Below are 17,692 nucleotides of genomic sequence, written 5' to 3' on the forward strand. Positions count from 1 at the left end.
ACCTTTATCACTGCGCCTATAATACTTTATTACTTCAGGGGGAAATGAATCCTTTTGGAACAGAAGTAGGATGGAAGCCAAACATCACAGATATACCAGGGAGATTTATTTTATTGTAGGTGCTTTAGGAGAGAAAAAGAAGGTAGAAAAAGGAGAAAGCATGAAGGAGAAGGGGGCCAGGACTTTGGTGGTGCCAGAGCCATAGTCACGGGACTACACCCTGGGCCACCCCAAGTCCGGACAAAGGTAGTAGCTCTAGGGAAGGAATCCTAGGGACTAGGGCCTTACACTAGAAGACTACTGGGCCTGCCGAGGGCCGGGAGGGGTCAGCTGTCCTTCTCTTTATGGGAGAAGCTGTTAGGACTATGGAGAGGGGAGGCAATGGGAGGAGATGGGGCCGTTCTCTGCCCCTGTGTCCCTGATGCTGCCTCCCAAAGGCACAACCCCCATGTTCCCCACTGTCCTCAAAGGAGAAAGCTTGCTGGGAATGGCAGAGGAGCTAGGGTGTAGAGGAGAAAGCCTTTAAAGGAATCTTAAAGAAATTGGGCATGGGAGGAGGCAGCCGAGTGTCTTCATGGCCTCCTCCAGCCTCCTCAGTTCCAGATCTTGAGGAAGCTGTCCCAGGAACCAGTGGCCACCGCCATCCCATCAGCTGTGACCCCCAGGCAGCTGACCCTGTTGTCATGGCCAGAGAGGATTCCTGAGGAAAAGGGAGAGGAGTCAGCCTGTCTCCCTGGCCGATATGGCAGGGAGCATGTGGAATCCTAGGTAAGGTAGCGGGGCTCGACTCTTCAGCCCCTGGTGGAGACTGGAAGACCAAAAGAGGATTAGCCCTAAGCAGTGGTGTTTCTCTTGAGGCCAATCTCTCTGTCAACAACATGAGGTGGGGAGGGAGGGAAAGGTTGGAAATGTCCGTGTGCTATGAGAAAAGCAGGGAGCACCTTGATCAGCGCTGGAAAAGGGGGATGGTAACCCTGTCATGCTGTTCCTTTGCTTCCAAATGAAGAGACTGAGGCCCAGAGAGAAGTGACTTGTGCAAGGGCACTCAGAAAGGAAGCCACAAAATTAGGATTTGGAGCCCGACTCGCCTGTGTTAACTTCATTCAGCACCTGGCCTCTCCCAAGAGAAGAAGCCACACTGTCTGATTCAACTTCACACCAGGCTGGTCCTAGATAAGCCCCTAGGCTGGGGTCAGGGCCTCAGGTAACTCTGCATCTTGATTCTGCTCATTGCCTAGTCCCATGAGCCTGCCCTTTCCTTCAGCAGATGCCCCTGAAAGCCAGACCTGACTGAACATTCAAGGTCCTCAGATCTGGAGATAACCTGAAGGAGCTCCTTTGGCAGGTAGAGAAGGACACCTTAGAGCAACTTTTCTTTGAGAGAAGATGGTCCTACACTGAGAACCAACAGGGACTGGATTCTAGGGGTAGAGCTCAGAGTTATCTAGTAATTAGGGAATGGCGATAAGAGGATCCCAACAAGGGGAGCTGGCTGGAGGGTCCTTCCGGTTGAGGTGGCAGTAGAGGGGGGCTGGCCCTTACCCACACGCTCGCCCTTCATGGAGTCCCAGACATTGCAGTTGAAGTCATCATAGCCTGCGAAGAGCAGGCGGCCGCTGAGAGAGAAGGCCACAGATGTGATGCCACAGATGATGCTCTCGTGGGAGTAGGCAGTCAGCTCCTGGTCTGCCCGCAGGTCAAACAGACGGCAGGACGCATCATCCGAGCCAGTGCAGATGGCCTCTCCATTGGGGAAGAACTGAGGGCACAGGTGGCAAGAGGGTCAGGACTCAGATCTGGGCAGGTGCTGCCTCACCTGCCTTCTGCCTGGCTCTTGCCCTGGTAGTGCCAGGGCAGGCTGCTTTGCTGAGCCCTCCCTGCCTGTCCCTTCCCTGGCCTGCAGTGGGAAATGGCTGCAGCATCACTCTCGAGGGCTGACATTTATCATGCATCAGCTGCACACCGGCGGCTCCCCTATACCCTTCGCTTGCTCCTCATGACAGTGTTACCGGCGTACATTGTTCCCACAAGGCTGAGGGAGGGCAGACAGCTTGCTCAGGGTCACGTGGCCAGGAAGGCGGAGGTTGTCCCAGACTCTTCCGACTACAGTCGGCTAGATCAGAGTGTGTAGGAGCAGGGCCACGTACAAATGCATAACCTGAATCTCATCATGAGGAAATGTCAAATCAACTCAAATACAAAGTCTACAGAAAATTGGTTCGTACTCTTCAAAAATGTCAATGTCATGAAAGACAAAGAATGGTAGAAAAACAGTTCCAGTTTAAAGGAAACCAAGATGTGGCCAAAAAATGCAATACATGTTCCTGGCAGAAAACAAAACAAAACACACTGCTATTAAGGACATTTTTGAGATAATTGGTGAGATGTGACTATAAACTGTAGACTATAGTACTGTGTCAATATTAAATTTTCTGGTTTTAAGAATAACACTGTAGGGGCGCCAGATGGCTCAGTTGGTTAGAGCGCGAGCTCTGAACAACAGGGTTGCTAGTTCGATTCCCACATGGGCCAGTGAGCTGCACCCTCCACAACTAGATTGAAGATAACAAGCTGCTGCTGAGCTGCTGGAGGGGTGGCCGGATGGCTCAGTTGGTTAGAGTGCACGCTCTCAACAAGGTTGCCAGTTTAATTCCTGCATGGGATGGTGGGCTGTGCCCCCTGCAACTAAAATTGAAAACGGCGACTGGACTTGGAGCTGAGTTGCGCCCTCCACAACTAGATTGAAGAACAACTACTTGGAGTTGATGGGCCCTGGAAAGACACACTGTTCCCCAATAAAAAAAATTAAAACAACAACAGAAAACATTGAGATCTTTAAAAATAATTACACTGTAGCTATGTAAGAGAATAGCCTTGTTTTTAGGAAATATACACTAAAGTATTTAAGGGGTAAAGTGTCTTGATGTCTGTAATTTACTCTCAAAAGACCCAAGGAAAAAAAAATCAACAAAATGTATCTATATCTACATCAAAGTGTATGTGTTTATCTATCTATCCCTCCATCCCTCCCTCTACAGAGAAAGAATGATAAAGCAAATGTGATAAAATGTTAACAGCGAATGGGTAAATGATAGATGGGAATCTTTTTGTTACTCTAACAACTTTTCTGTTAGGTGAAATTATTTCAAAGTGGAAAGTTAAAAAGAAATGGGTGGGGGGCTCTAGGAGAGGTAAAGGATGTGTGTGTTGGAGGGTGGGGTGAGGTGGTCCTGGGAGTTAGAGCACAGAGGGGACTCACACAGATAGCATTGATGTCTGATTCATGGCCAGTGAAAGTCTGCCGGCAGGTCCCCTCCCGCACATCCCAGAGCTTGGCGCTGGCATCACAGGCCCCCGAAATGAAGAGTTTGAAGTCAGGAGACACAGCCAGGCTCATGCAGTCCCCCGTGTGTCCCACAAACACAGTCTTCTGCTGCCCGGTCTCAATGTCCCACAGAGCACTGCCGGATGAGGAGAGGCTGTCACAGAGAAAGGCCAGGACAGAAATGCCTCTGGAGCCCAGCACCCAGCACTCACCACGTGGTGTCCCCTGAGCTGGTCACAATGTTGTTGTCGTCTAGGAAGCGGCAGCAGGAGAGATAACCTGGGGGTGAGTAGGACAGTGCCCTTGTTGCTGAGGCACAACCGACCAGGCCAGAGGCTTCCCAGGGCCCCTCGGAACAGAATGGGAAGAGGGTTTCTCACTCACCTGTGTGAGCAGAGAGCTCCCTGCTGACCTTGACATTGCCCTCACGGGATTTGAGGCTGTAGATGGAACACATGTTGTCCAGCCCCCCACATGCCACAAAGTTCCCTGATGGGGCATAGGCACAGGTCATAACCCAGGAGGAGCGCAGTGGGATGGCATGCACCTGCAGGAGGGCAGGGTGGGCAGAGGAAGGACCTGGGCTGAGCTCCCAAGTGGGAAGGGCAGGTGGACAGGCATAAAGCCCCCAAGGAAGGACGGGATGATGGAGGGGTGGGAGGCAGGGCTGGTACCTTATTGGTGGAGTAGGTGTCCCACACAATCAGCTTCCCATCTTGCGAGGCACTTACCAGCAGCCTAGGGAGAGGACACCCCATGTCACTCAAGCCTCTCCTTCCTGCTACCCCTCCCCTCTGGGCACCTCTCAAGCCTCACTTGGAATCAGTGGCCCAGTGCATGGCATAGATCTTGGCCAGGTGGCCCCTTAATGTCCGCCGCGTCCGCATCTGGACTCGTCCCACGACCTCTAGGCCAGATACCAGCTGCCAAAAAGGGGGCATTAGAAACCAGGTGAGCACGGTACATCCCCAGATGTCAGTGTCCCAGCCACCGATCTGTACAAGTTTCAGTTCCGTGCCAGGCTGTAAGGCCCCAGCCTTAGAGAAATAAGTCCCTGCCCTGGAGTGGCTTAGGCTGATATGGGAGACAGCCACATGCCTGGCCAGTGGTATGTTGTTAAGTGTTTAACAACCACCTCTCCAGTGGGGATCGAGGAAGGATGAAGAGAGGAGGGAGGGTGATTTCTATGCTGTAATTCTCCCACCACAACCAATTTCAAGATGCCAATGTAAAGTCACCAAACACGAACTTGGGAAGAGATGCATTCAATCGTTCCAACACCCGAGGAGCCTGCAATTTATTCTCTGCCACATGGCCAACTCTTTAACTTGGTACCTAAGGTATCACCATGACCTTGAACTCCTGAAATTTGTGATCCTATGTGCCTTAAGCTCTATCCAGCTTCTAGACTCAGGCTGAGGCTCCAGGACCAATAGATTTCACTTGCCATTTCCCTGCTTTGTTATATTGGACAAGTTACAAATTATTCTCTGAGCCTGTTTCCTCATCTATCGAATGTTTATAGCACCTACCTTATAGGATTGTCATTAAAATTAAATGGAATTATGTATTTAAGCAACTTAGCCCCAGTGTCTACCTCATGGTGTTAGGAAATGCTTACTCTTATTACTAGGATATTTAATGCCACCTAAGATGCCACCAACTCTGAGAAGCACAGTCTTCTATGTATCACTAAGAAAAATGCTGCCAATTTTAATTGTAAGGCATCATCTAGTGTTTGATGCATCTTGATTTCAGAAATGTCAAAATATGAAAAAATGTGCATCTCAGAATTAATGAAGTACAGTATTAGACAAGTAGTAACTGTGGGGTCTCTAGGGCTTAGTGATTTACACCCTGCGAGGTGAGGGGGTGTAATCACTCTTGTTTTATGGACAAGGATAGGGACAGCATCTTGTCCTTAGCTGCCAGTATGGTGCCTCCAATATGGTGCCTGGTCCAGAGAAGATCTCACTATTTGTTGAAATAATGTCATTCCTCATTCCAAGGACATGCTGTACTAAAGCTTGGGCTGGTCAGGGAGCTCCCCTCCCCTCCGCTCCCCTCAGACCCTGCCTCGGGAGGGGGACAGGAGTCTCACCTCTGCCAGAGTAATGTCAGCACAGGCTTTTCTGGCATCCTGGGGGAAAAGCAGACATCAGGATAGGGAAGGGAGGTGGGGGGTTCATGGGCCTCTGAGGCAGGTGGGTTTGGGGCTCTGCAATTTGGGGACATCTCAAATATGAGATCCAATTTCAGAAAGTCTCTGGTCACTTCCAGGTCAGGGGTTTCTAAGGTGTCACTCAAGAGCGAACCCAGCCTCCTTCCCCCCAGGCCACACTTCCTCATGTCCCCAGTTCCAAGTTTTCTGGGGTCCCCAGAGGGAAGGTTCTGGGGTTACTGCAATCTGCTTCTTGAGCTGCTCCGCTTCCTGCCGCAGCTGCTCCATCTCCCCCATGGCTGACAGGTTGAGGGGTAGTTCCGGCTCCTGCCAGGAACATAAGGTAGGTGTAGGGGGCTCCCCAGCAGGCCATGCTTTGTCCTTCACACCCCACATCACACTTGCCATGAGGGCTGGAGCCCACTCCAAGCAACAGGGAAATGACTGGGTGGATTGCACCGCGTCCCCCACTAGCCCCTCCAAGTTTGGAGTCCTGTGCAGCCAGCCCCAGCGCTGCCCGAGCCCTCCCTGCAGACCCCAACCCCAGAACACAGAACCAGGCCAGCTCCCTCTTACTTGGACTCTGACTGGACCTCTCCCAGGTTTCCAGCTCTGATTCCCAGGCGTCTCCTCACTCCCTCAGCTGCGAGGCCAGCCTGTCACCTGCCCCAGCTCTGCTGCCAGAGGAGCTGGCCTGGCCTGGCCCCACTCTGGGGAGGGCGGGGGAGAGGGCACTGACAGGGAAGGGTAGGGCCAATGAAAGCAGCTGGCAGGGGAGGGGGAAAGGGACCGGGAGAGAGGTGTGTGGCTTCCAGAGACTTGGGCCCAGCCTGGGGGAGGGGAAGGAGCAGGAGTGTGGGGCTATAGAGGAGCAGCCCCCCACAACAAGCCCTAGGAGAAGGAGGGGTCGAAGGGGTGCTTCCCTGCTAGGTCTCTCTGCAGGCAGAGAGAAGAGCCTCAGGCCCCATGGGATTAGAACAAAGCTGTGAGGATTAAGGGTTGGGGTTTGGGAGCAGTAGCCACTATAGCTGCAGCAGCCCCTCAGGCCCCGGCCCCCACCAATGGCCATGATCTTGGCAGTCAGGGCTTACCTAGCAACCGGTCCAATAGCCAGAATAGGAAGGTGAGAGACGGCCCATAGTCAATAACCAAAACTGTCCCTTAGCTCAGGATGGTGAGGGAAGAGGGTTCTGGTGAATATAGGGAGATTAGAAGGGACTGATCTGGATAATCCTTCTTCCCAACAAACCCCAACCAGCTGCCCCAGGGTCTGATCCTGGGAGAGAGGGGAAACAGAGGGAGGGAGGCACAGGGGATTCAGAGAGAAGGATGCACAGGCCTGCCCCTACCCTGGATGGAGAAAGCTTTGTTAAGTAGAGGGCAACCCAATCTCCTGCTCCCATCTGGGGTTTGGCCCACTCCTTGCCCCCATGACTCACGGAGTCCTGCTGGGGCTGTGAAGGCAGGAGTCAGAAGGATCAGGCTGCCCTAAGTCTTGGCCAAGCTCAGAGGGAAGATAGGGCTTAGAGTTGGAGGCCCAAGGAGCAGCTGTCAGGGGTTTGGGTTCATTTGCATGAGGGGAGCAGGTGGCTGAGATTTCCCTGACAAATCACAGGCTTGAGTGGCCCTGCCTCTGGGAGGCCAGAAGACACCTGTCTCCTCCCAGGCCAGCCATAGCCACTCCCACCTCCAACCACCACAGAAACTGACACACTTGACAGGCGCTGGCTGAGGGATCTTCTCATTCTTTATTGACAGGCTGGGAGAAGGTAGTGGGGTTATTATTCTTCCCTCATCCTCCTCATTTGAAGCAGTCAGACCCTACCCCCTGCCATTTCTTTCCAGGGAGGCATCATGTCTTCTGTCAGTCCTAGGGCCACAGGTCCATCAGCTGAGGCCAAGCCTGGCTCCCCAGACCTGGTGAGCTCTAGGCTGGTCTGCGCAGTGTCCTCTGAGACCAGGGTTGGATGGCCTTTGTGATCCCCAAAATAGTAGGGGTACAGGGACAGAGAGCTCACTGTTCTGCTTCTGTCACATGGGGGCTTCTCGTGGGCCCTGGCATCAAGGCAGCCCTTCATAAGTCAAGTGGCCACATCCCCAAGGAGCTGGCTAGACCCTCACAGCTCCTCTCGGACCCGAGGTGGTTTCTCAGATTTGTCCTGGACCCGCTGAAGTCTGTGGCTGGGAGGCTCTGGGGAAGGGTCTCTGCTGGGCATTTCTTTTTCCTCCTCCTCGTCCTCCTTTTCCTCTGGCTCTTGCAGCAGCTCTTTGGCTTCTGTCCACTCCTGGGAGGTGGGAGGTCGGTCTGGCCCAATACCCTGCATCCACCATGCCCCAAGGACCCTCCCTGAGTCATCTCAGCTCCTGCCCCTCACCCATCAGCCTGCCCATGCTTCATACACTAGGAGAGACATCACTTCCTAGTCCTGCTCCTCCTCACCTGCTCCTTGTGCTCAGATGCCCATGTGTGCCACAGTGCCAGGGCACAGCGCCGGCCCCGCGTCACAGCCCACACACCATGGGGATTCTCCCCACCAGAGCTGAAGGCCACAAGGCGCCCGCAGCGAGGACGAACCTGAGCCTGAAGAATGAGGGCAAGTTCAGCTCTAAGAACAGGCCCTCAGAGAACTTGGCCCTGACTCTCAGAACAGGATGGGGCAGGGGCCACTGAAAGGTCAGCTCTCTTGTCCATCATTTCCCACTCCTTAATTCAGGGACCATCTTGGGGGACATGGGAAATTGGCCTCCACTTGGGAAACACAAATGCCAGACTGAAGACAGAAGATTTAGAGCCAAAGGGAGAAGGTGCCTCCATCAAGAGCTTTCTGTTGGTTCCACTCCCCACCCTAACCCCATGCCTTGACTTTTCCTGTCTATCCTTTGAACTCGGTGTGAAGCAATCTGAGGAAATGAGCTCAGGAACAGATTCTTGATACTGGGGATAAGGATCTTGGGGACATTTTTCCACCCCAAGTAGGGCTTGGGTTATAGGTAGCTGATGGTGATAAGCAGAGAAGGAGGTAGTTGGTTAAGACAGAGCAATAGACAATGAGAAATCACAGCTCCTCTCCTCCTACCCAATTCTAACCTATAATTTCTGCCTGGAATAGGGATTTCGGGTCCTGTGCTCACCCACCCTTTTTTAGGAGATGAGGCAAACACTGAAGGCAGGGTCTGGAAGGGCCACTTGGAGATTTCCTGCGGGGCATAGTCAACCTCTGCTAGGAGAGCCCCTGAACAAGCGATGGAGAGGGCTGGGGAGGCCAGGAAAGGAGAGGGTTAAGGTGGCCCCAGCCATTTCCCTGCATTTGCCTCTGGGAACCTTCTGTTTTGAATCCTGAGCCTACAGCTGGGCTCCCTGTCCCAACCCCCACCCCCCCACCACCCCACTTACCCTGACAGTGAGGGCGTTGGGCTCTGTGAAGAACAAGTCTCCACCCTGGAAGTCATCGTTGAGGTAGAGGAGTCCACTGGGAGAAGAAGACAAGAGGCAGTAAGATCCCAACCCAGGCCCACCTACCTGACCTCTGGAGGGGCTGCCCACCTATAATCTCGATAGGTGTAGGCTGGGGGCTCCCGCCAGCACTCTCCGGTGTCAGGGTCCAGGATGCAATTGTCGGCGTGCACTGGGTGACTCAGGTCCATGCGCTGCTCTTGCTCCCCTAGGAAGCAAAGCGTCCTGGCGAATGTCTCTGTGCCCCCATGTCCCCCCACCACTGTCCACACCCACCCTGCAGCTCAGGGGTCACAGCTGGGCAGAGAGCCCAGGCTCCCACCTGGGAAAGGGAGTCAGAGTCTTTCAGGAGTGAGGATGACCCCACACAGTTTGGGGAGGCTGAGGGTGTGCAGTGCCCCATAGGGGCCCGAGGTTGGGGAGGAGCAGTAGGGTCTTGATGGCTACCTTCGATGGCACTTCGGCACACCAGGTGGGTGAAGGAGAGATGCAGGGGCCTTTCCGGGGAGAAGTAGGCCTGAGTCAAGGTCCGCACACGTTCGCTCACCTCCAGAAGCAGCTTAGCGCCCTGAGTGCCCACAGCCCCGGCCCGGGCCAACTGTAGGCAGTGGAATGAAGAGCAAGAGAGGAGGGAGACAATGGAAGGGTGGGTTTGGAGTCTCTCAGCAGCCAGTTCTGTCCATCAGTCCCAACTGGCTCCATGACAACATCCCAGGCCCTCAGGTCTTAGAACAATCCCCTCCTCAACCCTGGGCAGAGGACTCAAGGACTCTCAATCCCAGGAGAGCCCCTCCACAGAAGCCCAAGCCCAGGTATCCAGCCTCCTGCATGCCCTCTTCTCCATCAGACCAGGGCATGGGTGCCTCCTCTCTCACCTGTGCAGCCTTGAGCACTGTGAGCCCATCGAAGTGTTCGTGGGGGGTGTGAGGGGAGCGGCGGCCCCGATAGCCAGACCTGGCTCCAGCCTCAGCTGCATCCTAAATAGGGAGGGAGTTGACTGTAGCCTTTGGCCCCGGACTGTCTCCCACCTCACTGCCCACAGGGCTACAAGACCTTCCCTCCAACCCTCCCATTTCCTGGAACAGAGTTCTCTGGTGGCTCTTTTTCCTGAGATGCTGCCCTTCCCCAGAGAATGACTATCTTCATGTCTATATTGTCACTCTCTGATAAAGGTATGGAATCCCACTTGCTGAGGGGCCTGTGTACAGAACTCTGGAGAGTGTTCTACAGTGGGGAAAGGACCTCTGAGGGTGTAAGGACAGCAGGAAAAGGGGTGCAGGAAGGGCTTGATCATTCATCCCTGATGAGCCAAGAATAGAGGAGTCTTTCTGGAAACAGGTCCCCAGCAGGAAGTTTGATAGGCCAGGTCCAACTGAGGTATCTCTCTCTGACATCTTCCCACTTGACACACTCTTGGAGAACGTGAGAACCCTTGATGCAGTGTCCTAATAACGCAACCACCTACACAACCGTTATCACCCGGGGCTCTCCTGGTATTTGGATGTCCCTGTCCTGACACCTATTCTTATGTCTGCTTTTTGAAACTCAGTTAAAGTATCACTACTTAATTACCCCATATATAAACCTCATCTGTGAGAGGCCACCATGTGACCCAAGCCATCTAACCTTCTATTTTTGTATTCATTCATTCAATAAATTTGTACTGAGCACCTACTATGTGCCAGGCACTGTTCTAGGCACTAGGGACAAAACTGTGAACATGAAAAGGCCCCTGCTTTGATGGGGTTTATATTTTCAGATAATACATAAACAAACAAACCAGATCAATTTAGATAAGTGTTATGAAAAAAATAAAAACAGGGCTACAACCTTGAGAATGCCTAGGCAAGGGCTAGAGGACAGCTAATTGATGAGGTGACAATCTGAGTTGAAATCAAATGATATAAAAGAGCCACTTAAATATCTGAGAGAAAAAATGTTCCAGCCAGTAGAAACAGCAAGTGCAAAGGTCCTGAGGCCAGAATGAGTTTAATGTGATTAAGGAATAGAAAGGTCTGCTACTTGGGAGTTATCCTTGACGCAATTCTTTCATAATCTTCCACACAGATTTAGTTCTTAACTTCTCCAACTTTGATTTTCTAAATATCTCTCACCTGTCCCCTTCTCTTCACTCTCTTGAAATAAGGACACTTTTGCATCACCCCAGGGTCTCCCCCTTACTTTCCTCTCTCATTGTATTCTCCACACTACCACTAGAGTCCTACAGTGTGCTGGTGACTCCAGACTCTACACTTGAAGGTTCTACAGGAACACAAAAGTCAACCCCTCCTTAAATCCTTCAATAAGCTGTCCACCATCTACAAATAAAGTCCAAACTCCTTGGTAGGGTACAGAAGGCCCTGCACCGTCTCTCCTGGGCCTCTACTTCTGGGTCTATCTCCTATATCACCTCTGGATAACATACAGCCTGATGATAATAGTTACAGCTAATACTGAACACTTCCTATACTCTTCCAAGACCTAATTATGCTCTAATTCATTTAATCCTGACAATGACCCTACGACAAAACCACTGTATTTAGTCCATTTTATAGATGAGGAAACTAGGCTCAGAGACGTTAAAAAACATTGCCCAAGGTCACACAGGTAGTCATTGGTAGGGCTGACCCATGCTCTTAACCCCTGTGTTCCACTGCAATTCCCAGAATACTCCTCATAGCGTGACTCTCCTCCCCTTCTCTGCCTGGTTAACTCATCCTTAAGATTGACCTCAAATGCTACCCCCCACCCAAGCCTTCGAGGACTTTGCATTTTGGAGCTTCTATTTTGAGGACGACATACTTCTTTTATCAAACTTACTACCCACTCTAATAATGTGTCTCCACATCTGATTCCTTCTCTCTACAGTGAGTTCCCAAATGCAGGATCTGTGTTCATCTATCTCTCCCTGAAATCTAGAAGCTTCGAGTACACAGCAGGTACTCAAAGAGTGTGTGTTGAAGGAACACTGGCCTAGAATGAGGACTGAAGCTTCATCAAATGGCAGACTCAACCTGGTGCATATGGATCATTCAACCCCAAACTAGGAGGGGATGTAATGGGTGGGAAAAGAGGCCTGTGTGTCCGCTGAGCCATCCACCAAGCCAATAATGAAACTCCAAAGAATCCTCACCTGCATACTACACTTCTTTATGTCTTTAGGATTTTTTTTGTTTTGTTCTTCCTATAAATTTCTAGCAAAATTCCTTTGTAAAGAATGTCCACCCCATGCCCTCTAAGTTGAGAGAAAAAGGAATTTGTCCACAGTGGTAAGGCAGTGGTAAGTCCCCTCTGGAGAATCAGAGAGGGCAGTCCAGGGGACAGGCCAAGAGCAAGGGAGCAGGCAGCTGTGCCTAAGGGTCCCTTACTAGCCAACTATGCCACTTAACTCATAGGTCTTCTTACCTTGGCCAGCTGCAGCAGCACCCCACACTCAGATGGGGTGAGCAGACCATCCAACACTGCTCGCTCAGACCCATTCAGCTGTCTTGCATCCTGGGTCAGGGTTACTACCTCCAGGAGGAGGACATCTGCAGGGGAAGGGGCAAGTCAGAGGGGATTGAGGGCCCCTAAAAGCAGGCCCAGCAGTAGCCCCAGCTGTCAGGCCCTGTCTCCTGCTCTCCCAGGAACTTACCCTTCCAGTCAGTCAAGGGCTTCGGCTGTGGAGGCTCCTGGTCCCAAGGCCGCTGCTCTTGATCCTCTCTCAGGGGTGAGAGATATGCTCAGTGGATGCACAGACCAGTCCAGATCCATCTTCCCCAGAACCAGCCTCCCAGGACCCTTTCTGTCACCTTCCAGCTCAGGCCAGGCCCCTCCCACCACAGGCATCTCCTACCTGAGCTTTTCTCTAAGCCTCTCAGGGATGAAAGCTGTTGGGGTCCAGGGATCCTGAACAGTCAAGAAAAGCACCATCACCCACCAAGTCCAGCCCTAAACCCTGACGTTAGACTAAACTACCACATTAAGGTTCTCCTATTTCCACAGGGCAAGGTAGAGGTGGGAAAACCCCTGGGAGCTGGACCAAACTCTGTAATAATATAACAACAAAACAAAACCAACTCACGTAGCACTATTTGACAGGTGCTATTCTTAGCACTTTCTACATAGAAGTGGGATGGAGAGAAGTGGAGTTACTCACAGGATCCTTGAAGCTGGTCCCCAGGTGCTCCATGGCATAGTAGAGTTGTCTCTTCTCCCCCAGGGATCGAAGGACATATTGCCGGATGTCCTGAGGTGGGGTGGACAGCAGGGGGTAAAACAAGGAGAAGTGGGGCAGGGAAGTAAAGGGTGAAGGACAGCAGGGCAGCCCCAGATTCTGGAAAACAGTCTACACGCCGCTGAAACACTTCACTGCGCCTCTCCATTCAACTTTCCTCCCTCAGCAGCCTCAAGACCTCTGGGCTCAAAGTGGAGGAGGAGTGTGTGCACAAGGTAGAAGCCGGCAGGGGTGAGTTTCAGGGAACAGGGATAGACTGGTGCCTGGTCTAAGAAGTCCAGTCTGAAGTGGGGAGCAGGGGGTGGAGAGAAGGCAATACTGCACTTGGGGTTGCCTCTGGTGACCACCGTGTTCCCCCGAAAATAAAATCTCGCCAGACAATCAGCTCTAATGCGTCTTTTGGAGCAAAAATTAATATAAGACCTGGTATTATATTATCACCTTATATTATATTAAAGACCCGCTCTTATTTTATAGTAATATATTGATATTTTATATTAATTTTAAAAAATCTTATATTAATTTTTGCTCCAAAAGATGCATTTGAGTCCATTGTCCAGCTAGGTCTTATTTTTGGGGAAACACAGTAGAGTGTGTAAGCCGGAATGGGGGGCAGGATCCAGGTTACTGCAGATATATTTTTTTGATTTAGGGCTACCTCACAGGGTAAGTATGAGTGGAGGGTTACCTCTCTTGGCCCAAGGCCAGGTCTCGGCTCCCCCAGCTGGGCCTGGTACTGGTTCAGCGCTTCTTTGGCTGCCTCATCCTCCGGGTAGAACAGGAGGACACTCAGGACATTTTCCATAGCCTGGGACAAATTCCCCACTGGAGATAGAGCAATAGGGTAGGATAGGGCACACAGACCGAGAACAGCCATGTTCCCTGGGCAGACGCAGTGATGACAGGTAGGACAGAGGCAGAGCCAGAAAAGGTGATCTCCCTATGGCAACCAACTCCAAAGACCCCATCCTCCCGGCAAACGTGCTCCTCCAGTGTTTCTTTCTACAACTTACTCAAACATACATGAGCTGAATGGGCAGAGTTCAAAGAAGAGGAAGAGAAGAGAGAATAAAGAAAAGTGAAAAGCAGCAAGGACAGAGGAGCCCTGTGACCCATCTCCTGAGCTTTCCACAATGATGCCATAGGGAAGCAACTTAGAGTCCTCTGGAAGTGATGGTCCCCTTGGAACCCTGACCAACAATAGATCCGGAGATAGATGGGAGGGATGGAGAGACAGGGCTCAGGATACCATTAGAAACAAAACTTCACTTTCCGTGTTTCCAACCCATCACCCCCCCAGATCTGACCCTTCCCCAACTGACCCTGAGCATGGGCCTCATGAAGCCGCCTCAGCTGGCTGGGAAGGAAGTCAGGGACAGGGAAGCTGCGTCCAGGCCTTGTAGCAGTGTCTCCTACACAGCGCTGCCGGCACTGTAGGACCCGAATCCAGTGCCCTGCAGAGGACACACATGAGCCATTCAGCTTGTCATGCTCCTCCCCCTGGTACCAGGAACCAGCCAACCTCCCAGCTCCTTACCTGCAATGGCCTCATAGAGGCCCCCCTGGTTCCCAGTTCCTTCCGCCTCCTCTTCGTCTCTTTGCTGCTCCTCAGGCCCCTCACAGCCAGCCCGGCAGCTCTCCATCTGGGCCAGGCTCTCCTGCAGGGCTTCCTCGAGCCTGGGCAGTGCCAGTCCTGCCTCCTGGCGCCCCAGTAGTTCCAGACCCAAGTCATAGGCTGCCTGTTGGAGAGGAGAGTGGTCAGTCACCTGAGATCCTGGGGAAGGGGTTGCCAAACAAGATTGGGAGATGAAAAGAGGAGGAAGGGTGTTAGTCTCCTTTGGGGCATGGACTCCAGGTCCCACTTCACTTTGGGGAAGACAGGAGTGGGCCTCAGAATCAGAATGTTAGAGCATGGGACTTCAGTGATCCTCAGGAAGAAAACTAAGTCCCAGAGAGGGACTCTCCATCCATGGTCACTGAGGACAGTAACCATATCTCCTGGTGCCCAAGATACACAGGGCCACAGTCCAGGAAGTTCTGTGTATCCTGCTAGTGAATGGCTGGGGGTGGGGCAGGGGTCGTGCTGAGGGTCTCACCCAGTGTGGGGGTGTCTCCAGGTCCCGGAAGCTCTGCAGCCGAATCCCAGACATCCGTCTATACTTAGCCATGTCCTCCCGCATCTGCAGGTGCTTGGGGTTTGCTATAAAGAAGGTGTGAGCTGCAGCTGCTGCCAGGTCCAACTTCTTCAGCTGAGAAGCAGGAAGGAAGAGGAAGTCAGTGCCCTGAGGTGATGGCACTGACTTCCTCTGTCAGACTTCTGCCCCTCACCAGCCTCCCCACCCAAGACACACACCTGGGACTGCCCCAGGCCTTCTGGAAGACTTGTCAGTCTGAACTGCCCACCTCCCAACCTCCAGAGCCTCTAGACACCACTATATTGGGACTCTCAGGAGTCTGGCAGCTAAGGAAAGAGGGTCTGAAGACTTTGCAGTCAGTGGGATATGGGCAGAGGGGCCTCAGTTTGAGAGACAAGGTGGAAGTGATGACTAAGTGAGGCGGTATGTGGGGGAGACCTGAGTGACCAGCAAAACCCGCAGGTCTCTAGGACCCTGAGCTTAGGTGTGCGACCGGCACCCACCGCACACACACAGCCACGTAGACAACAGCTACTGTCCTAGTAGCTGCGCAGTGTCCACTGTCCTCCCACTCCACTCCCTGACACCAGGCTCTCCGGCTGAACCCACTGCTCTTAACTTCCCTAAGCTCGGTGCTGCCCCAAGCAAAGGTTCACTTAACTCCCTCTCCACACTTCCCGTCTAGCAGTGGGCTTCACCTCTACCCCCTCCGCTTCATCCCAAGGAAGTCACAGTAAGACCGACTAAGATTTCAGGCCCCTTCCCTCCATTTTCGAGCTACTTCCACCCGCTTCACGACCCACTCCCCCATTCCAACTTTGCTCGAACTCTCCCTTAGGCTGTCCTTCTGCGACGTCAGTGGATACTGGATGTGATTTTGGAAGGACCTACTCATAAGGAGAGCTCCGTTGACCGCCCTCCACAGCCCTACCCGAGCCCTGGCGCTGGCATCCTGCCCTCTCCTGGGGAGCGCAAGTAGGACAGCGACGTGGGTCGGAGCAAGACCCCGCAATCGGCCCCGGCGGCTGGCGCACCTGGTAGTAGGCCCTCTGCAGGTAGTTGTAGGGCTCCCGGCGGCGGAAGGCGTCCCGCAGCGCGCTCCCCACGCGGAGCCGCGCCGCGCCCCCGGGGCCCAGCCTCCGCACCGCGCAGTGGCTCAAACACTCCGCGCGGCGCAGCGCGGCGCGGAGTAACAGCGGCTCCCAGGCCCCGGGCGCCAGGCGGGGCCGGGAATCAGGCCCTGGAACGTCGAGGGGCGCGGCGGGGAGAGCGGCGCCCGGCTCCGCCGTACAATGCACCCCGCAGTCCCGCCGCATGCGGCCCAGCTCAGCCTGGCTCCGCAGCGCCTCCCGCAGCAGCGCCACCGCCGACGCCCAGGCCCCCGCCGCGTAGGCGCGCAGTCCGTCAGCGTAGAGCAAGTCGGGGGCCTGGGGGTATGCTCCCGGGGAGAGCGCGGCCAGGCCGGGGGGCTCCGGAGTGCCGGGGGGAGGCAGCAGCAGCAGGAGCAGCAGCAAGTGCAGGAGCCGGAGCATTGTGCCCGAACCGCCCGCGGCTGCCGAAGAGAAATGAGGGAGCAGAGAGGGAGAGAGGAAAGGGGGCAGGGAGAGGGAGGAGAAAGGAAGGAGAGATGAAGAGGAGGGAGGACAGGAAGGGAGAAGGAATGAATGAGCGGGGCCAAAAAGAGCTGATGGGGCCGAGACCCAACCCTACGAGAGGCCAATATGAGAGAAAAGTCAGAAGGAGCCTGGCAGAAAGTGGAGCGAGTCTGTAAAACGACTGCAGTGTGGGACAAGAAACAGAGCAAGAAACAGACCACGGAATGAGGAGAGCAAAGGCGTACACTGGAGCGGGCCTGGTGCTTTAGAGGACAGTGTGAGGAGCCTCCGGGGACCCTTGACTCCAGCCCCTGGGAGTCAGCACTGTGATTGTGTTCCCTTTCACTCTTGGGACCAGGAATAGGATTGTGGATGCTTCCCACAGACTTCTTTACACACACACACACACACTCTTGCAAAAGAGCTTTAGAATGCATCATAGAGGAGGGTAAACGCCAGGCCTGTGACACCAAATCAGGCCCAAACCCTTTCCTGCCCAGAAAGTGGGCCCTCCACGGATTTGGGGGAAGGAGGAGACCTGAGGCTTGGGGGATAGAGTAAAACTACCTCCACATGGTGGGCTCTGCCTCCTGCAACTCAGATTGCACACAGCTGAGCTGCTTCAGCTGAGCTGCTGCTGAGCTGCCGGATGGCTCAGTTGGTTAGAGCGTGTCCTCTCAACCACAAGGTTGCCGGTTCAACTCCTGCAAGGGATGGTGGGCTGTGCCCCCTGCAATTAATAATGGCAACTGGACCTGGAGTTGAGCTGCACCCTCCACAACTAAGATTGAAAGGACAACTTGACT

At 53.4% G+C, this 17,692-nt stretch overlaps 2 protein-coding genes across 6 annotated transcripts; both read right to left on the reverse strand.

Annotated features, from left to right (window-relative positions):
* Positions 1-93: 93 nt before the first annotated feature.
* On the reverse strand, positions 94-7,082 carry GNB3 (G protein subunit beta 3). Of its 3 annotated transcripts, XM_074326117.1 has the most exons (11): positions 6,578-7,082; positions 6,063-6,196; positions 5,727-5,813; positions 5,427-5,465; positions 4,142-4,248; positions 4,000-4,063; positions 3,710-3,872; positions 3,538-3,604; positions 3,260-3,461; positions 1,543-1,759; positions 94-700 (listed from the first exon to the last, which is right to left on the reverse strand). In XM_074326117.1, the coding sequence occupies exons 3-11, from the start codon at positions 5,781-5,783 to the stop codon at positions 594-596; spliced, it is 1,023 nt and encodes a 340-aa protein (XP_074182218.1). In that variant the 5' UTR covers positions 5,784-5,813; positions 6,063-6,196; positions 6,578-7,082; the 3' UTR covers positions 94-593. The 3 variants fall into 3 exon arrangements, with proteins under 3 accessions (XP_074182218.1, XP_074182219.1, XP_019609993.1); XM_074326118.1 differs by lacking the exon at positions 6,063-6,196; XM_019754434.2 differs by lacking the exon at positions 6,578-7,082 and having other exon boundaries at positions 6,063-6,563.
* A 133-nt stretch (positions 7,083-7,215) lies between these two features.
* Positions 7,216-16,918, reverse strand: P3H3 (prolyl 3-hydroxylase 3). 3 transcript variants are annotated; one of them, XM_074326115.1, is made up of 15 exons: positions 16,590-16,918; positions 15,253-15,405; positions 14,694-14,895; positions 14,479-14,610; positions 13,845-13,981; positions 13,079-13,168; positions 12,776-12,828; positions 12,575-12,642; positions 12,346-12,470; positions 9,816-9,917; positions 9,388-9,538; positions 9,031-9,148; positions 8,881-8,956; positions 7,927-8,067; positions 7,216-7,804 (listed from the first exon to the last, which is right to left on the reverse strand). In XM_074326115.1, the coding sequence occupies exons 1-15, from the start codon at positions 16,821-16,823 to the stop codon at positions 7,604-7,606; spliced, it is 1,983 nt and encodes a 660-aa protein (XP_074182216.1). In that variant the 5' UTR covers positions 16,824-16,918; the 3' UTR covers positions 7,216-7,603. The 3 variants fall into 3 exon arrangements, with proteins under 3 accessions (XP_074182216.1, XP_019609992.2, XP_019609991.2); XM_019754433.2 differs by having other exon boundaries at positions 7,216-7,771; positions 16,326-16,913; XM_019754432.2 differs by having other exon boundaries at positions 16,326-16,910.
* Between the last annotated feature and the right edge of the window lie 774 nt (positions 16,919-17,692).

This window comes from Rhinolophus sinicus, linkage group LG02 (assembly GCF_036562045.2).
Source record: "Rhinolophus sinicus isolate RSC01 linkage group LG02, ASM3656204v1, whole genome shotgun sequence".
NCBI classification, from domain to species: Eukaryota; Metazoa; Chordata; class Mammalia; order Chiroptera; family Rhinolophidae; genus Rhinolophus; species Rhinolophus sinicus.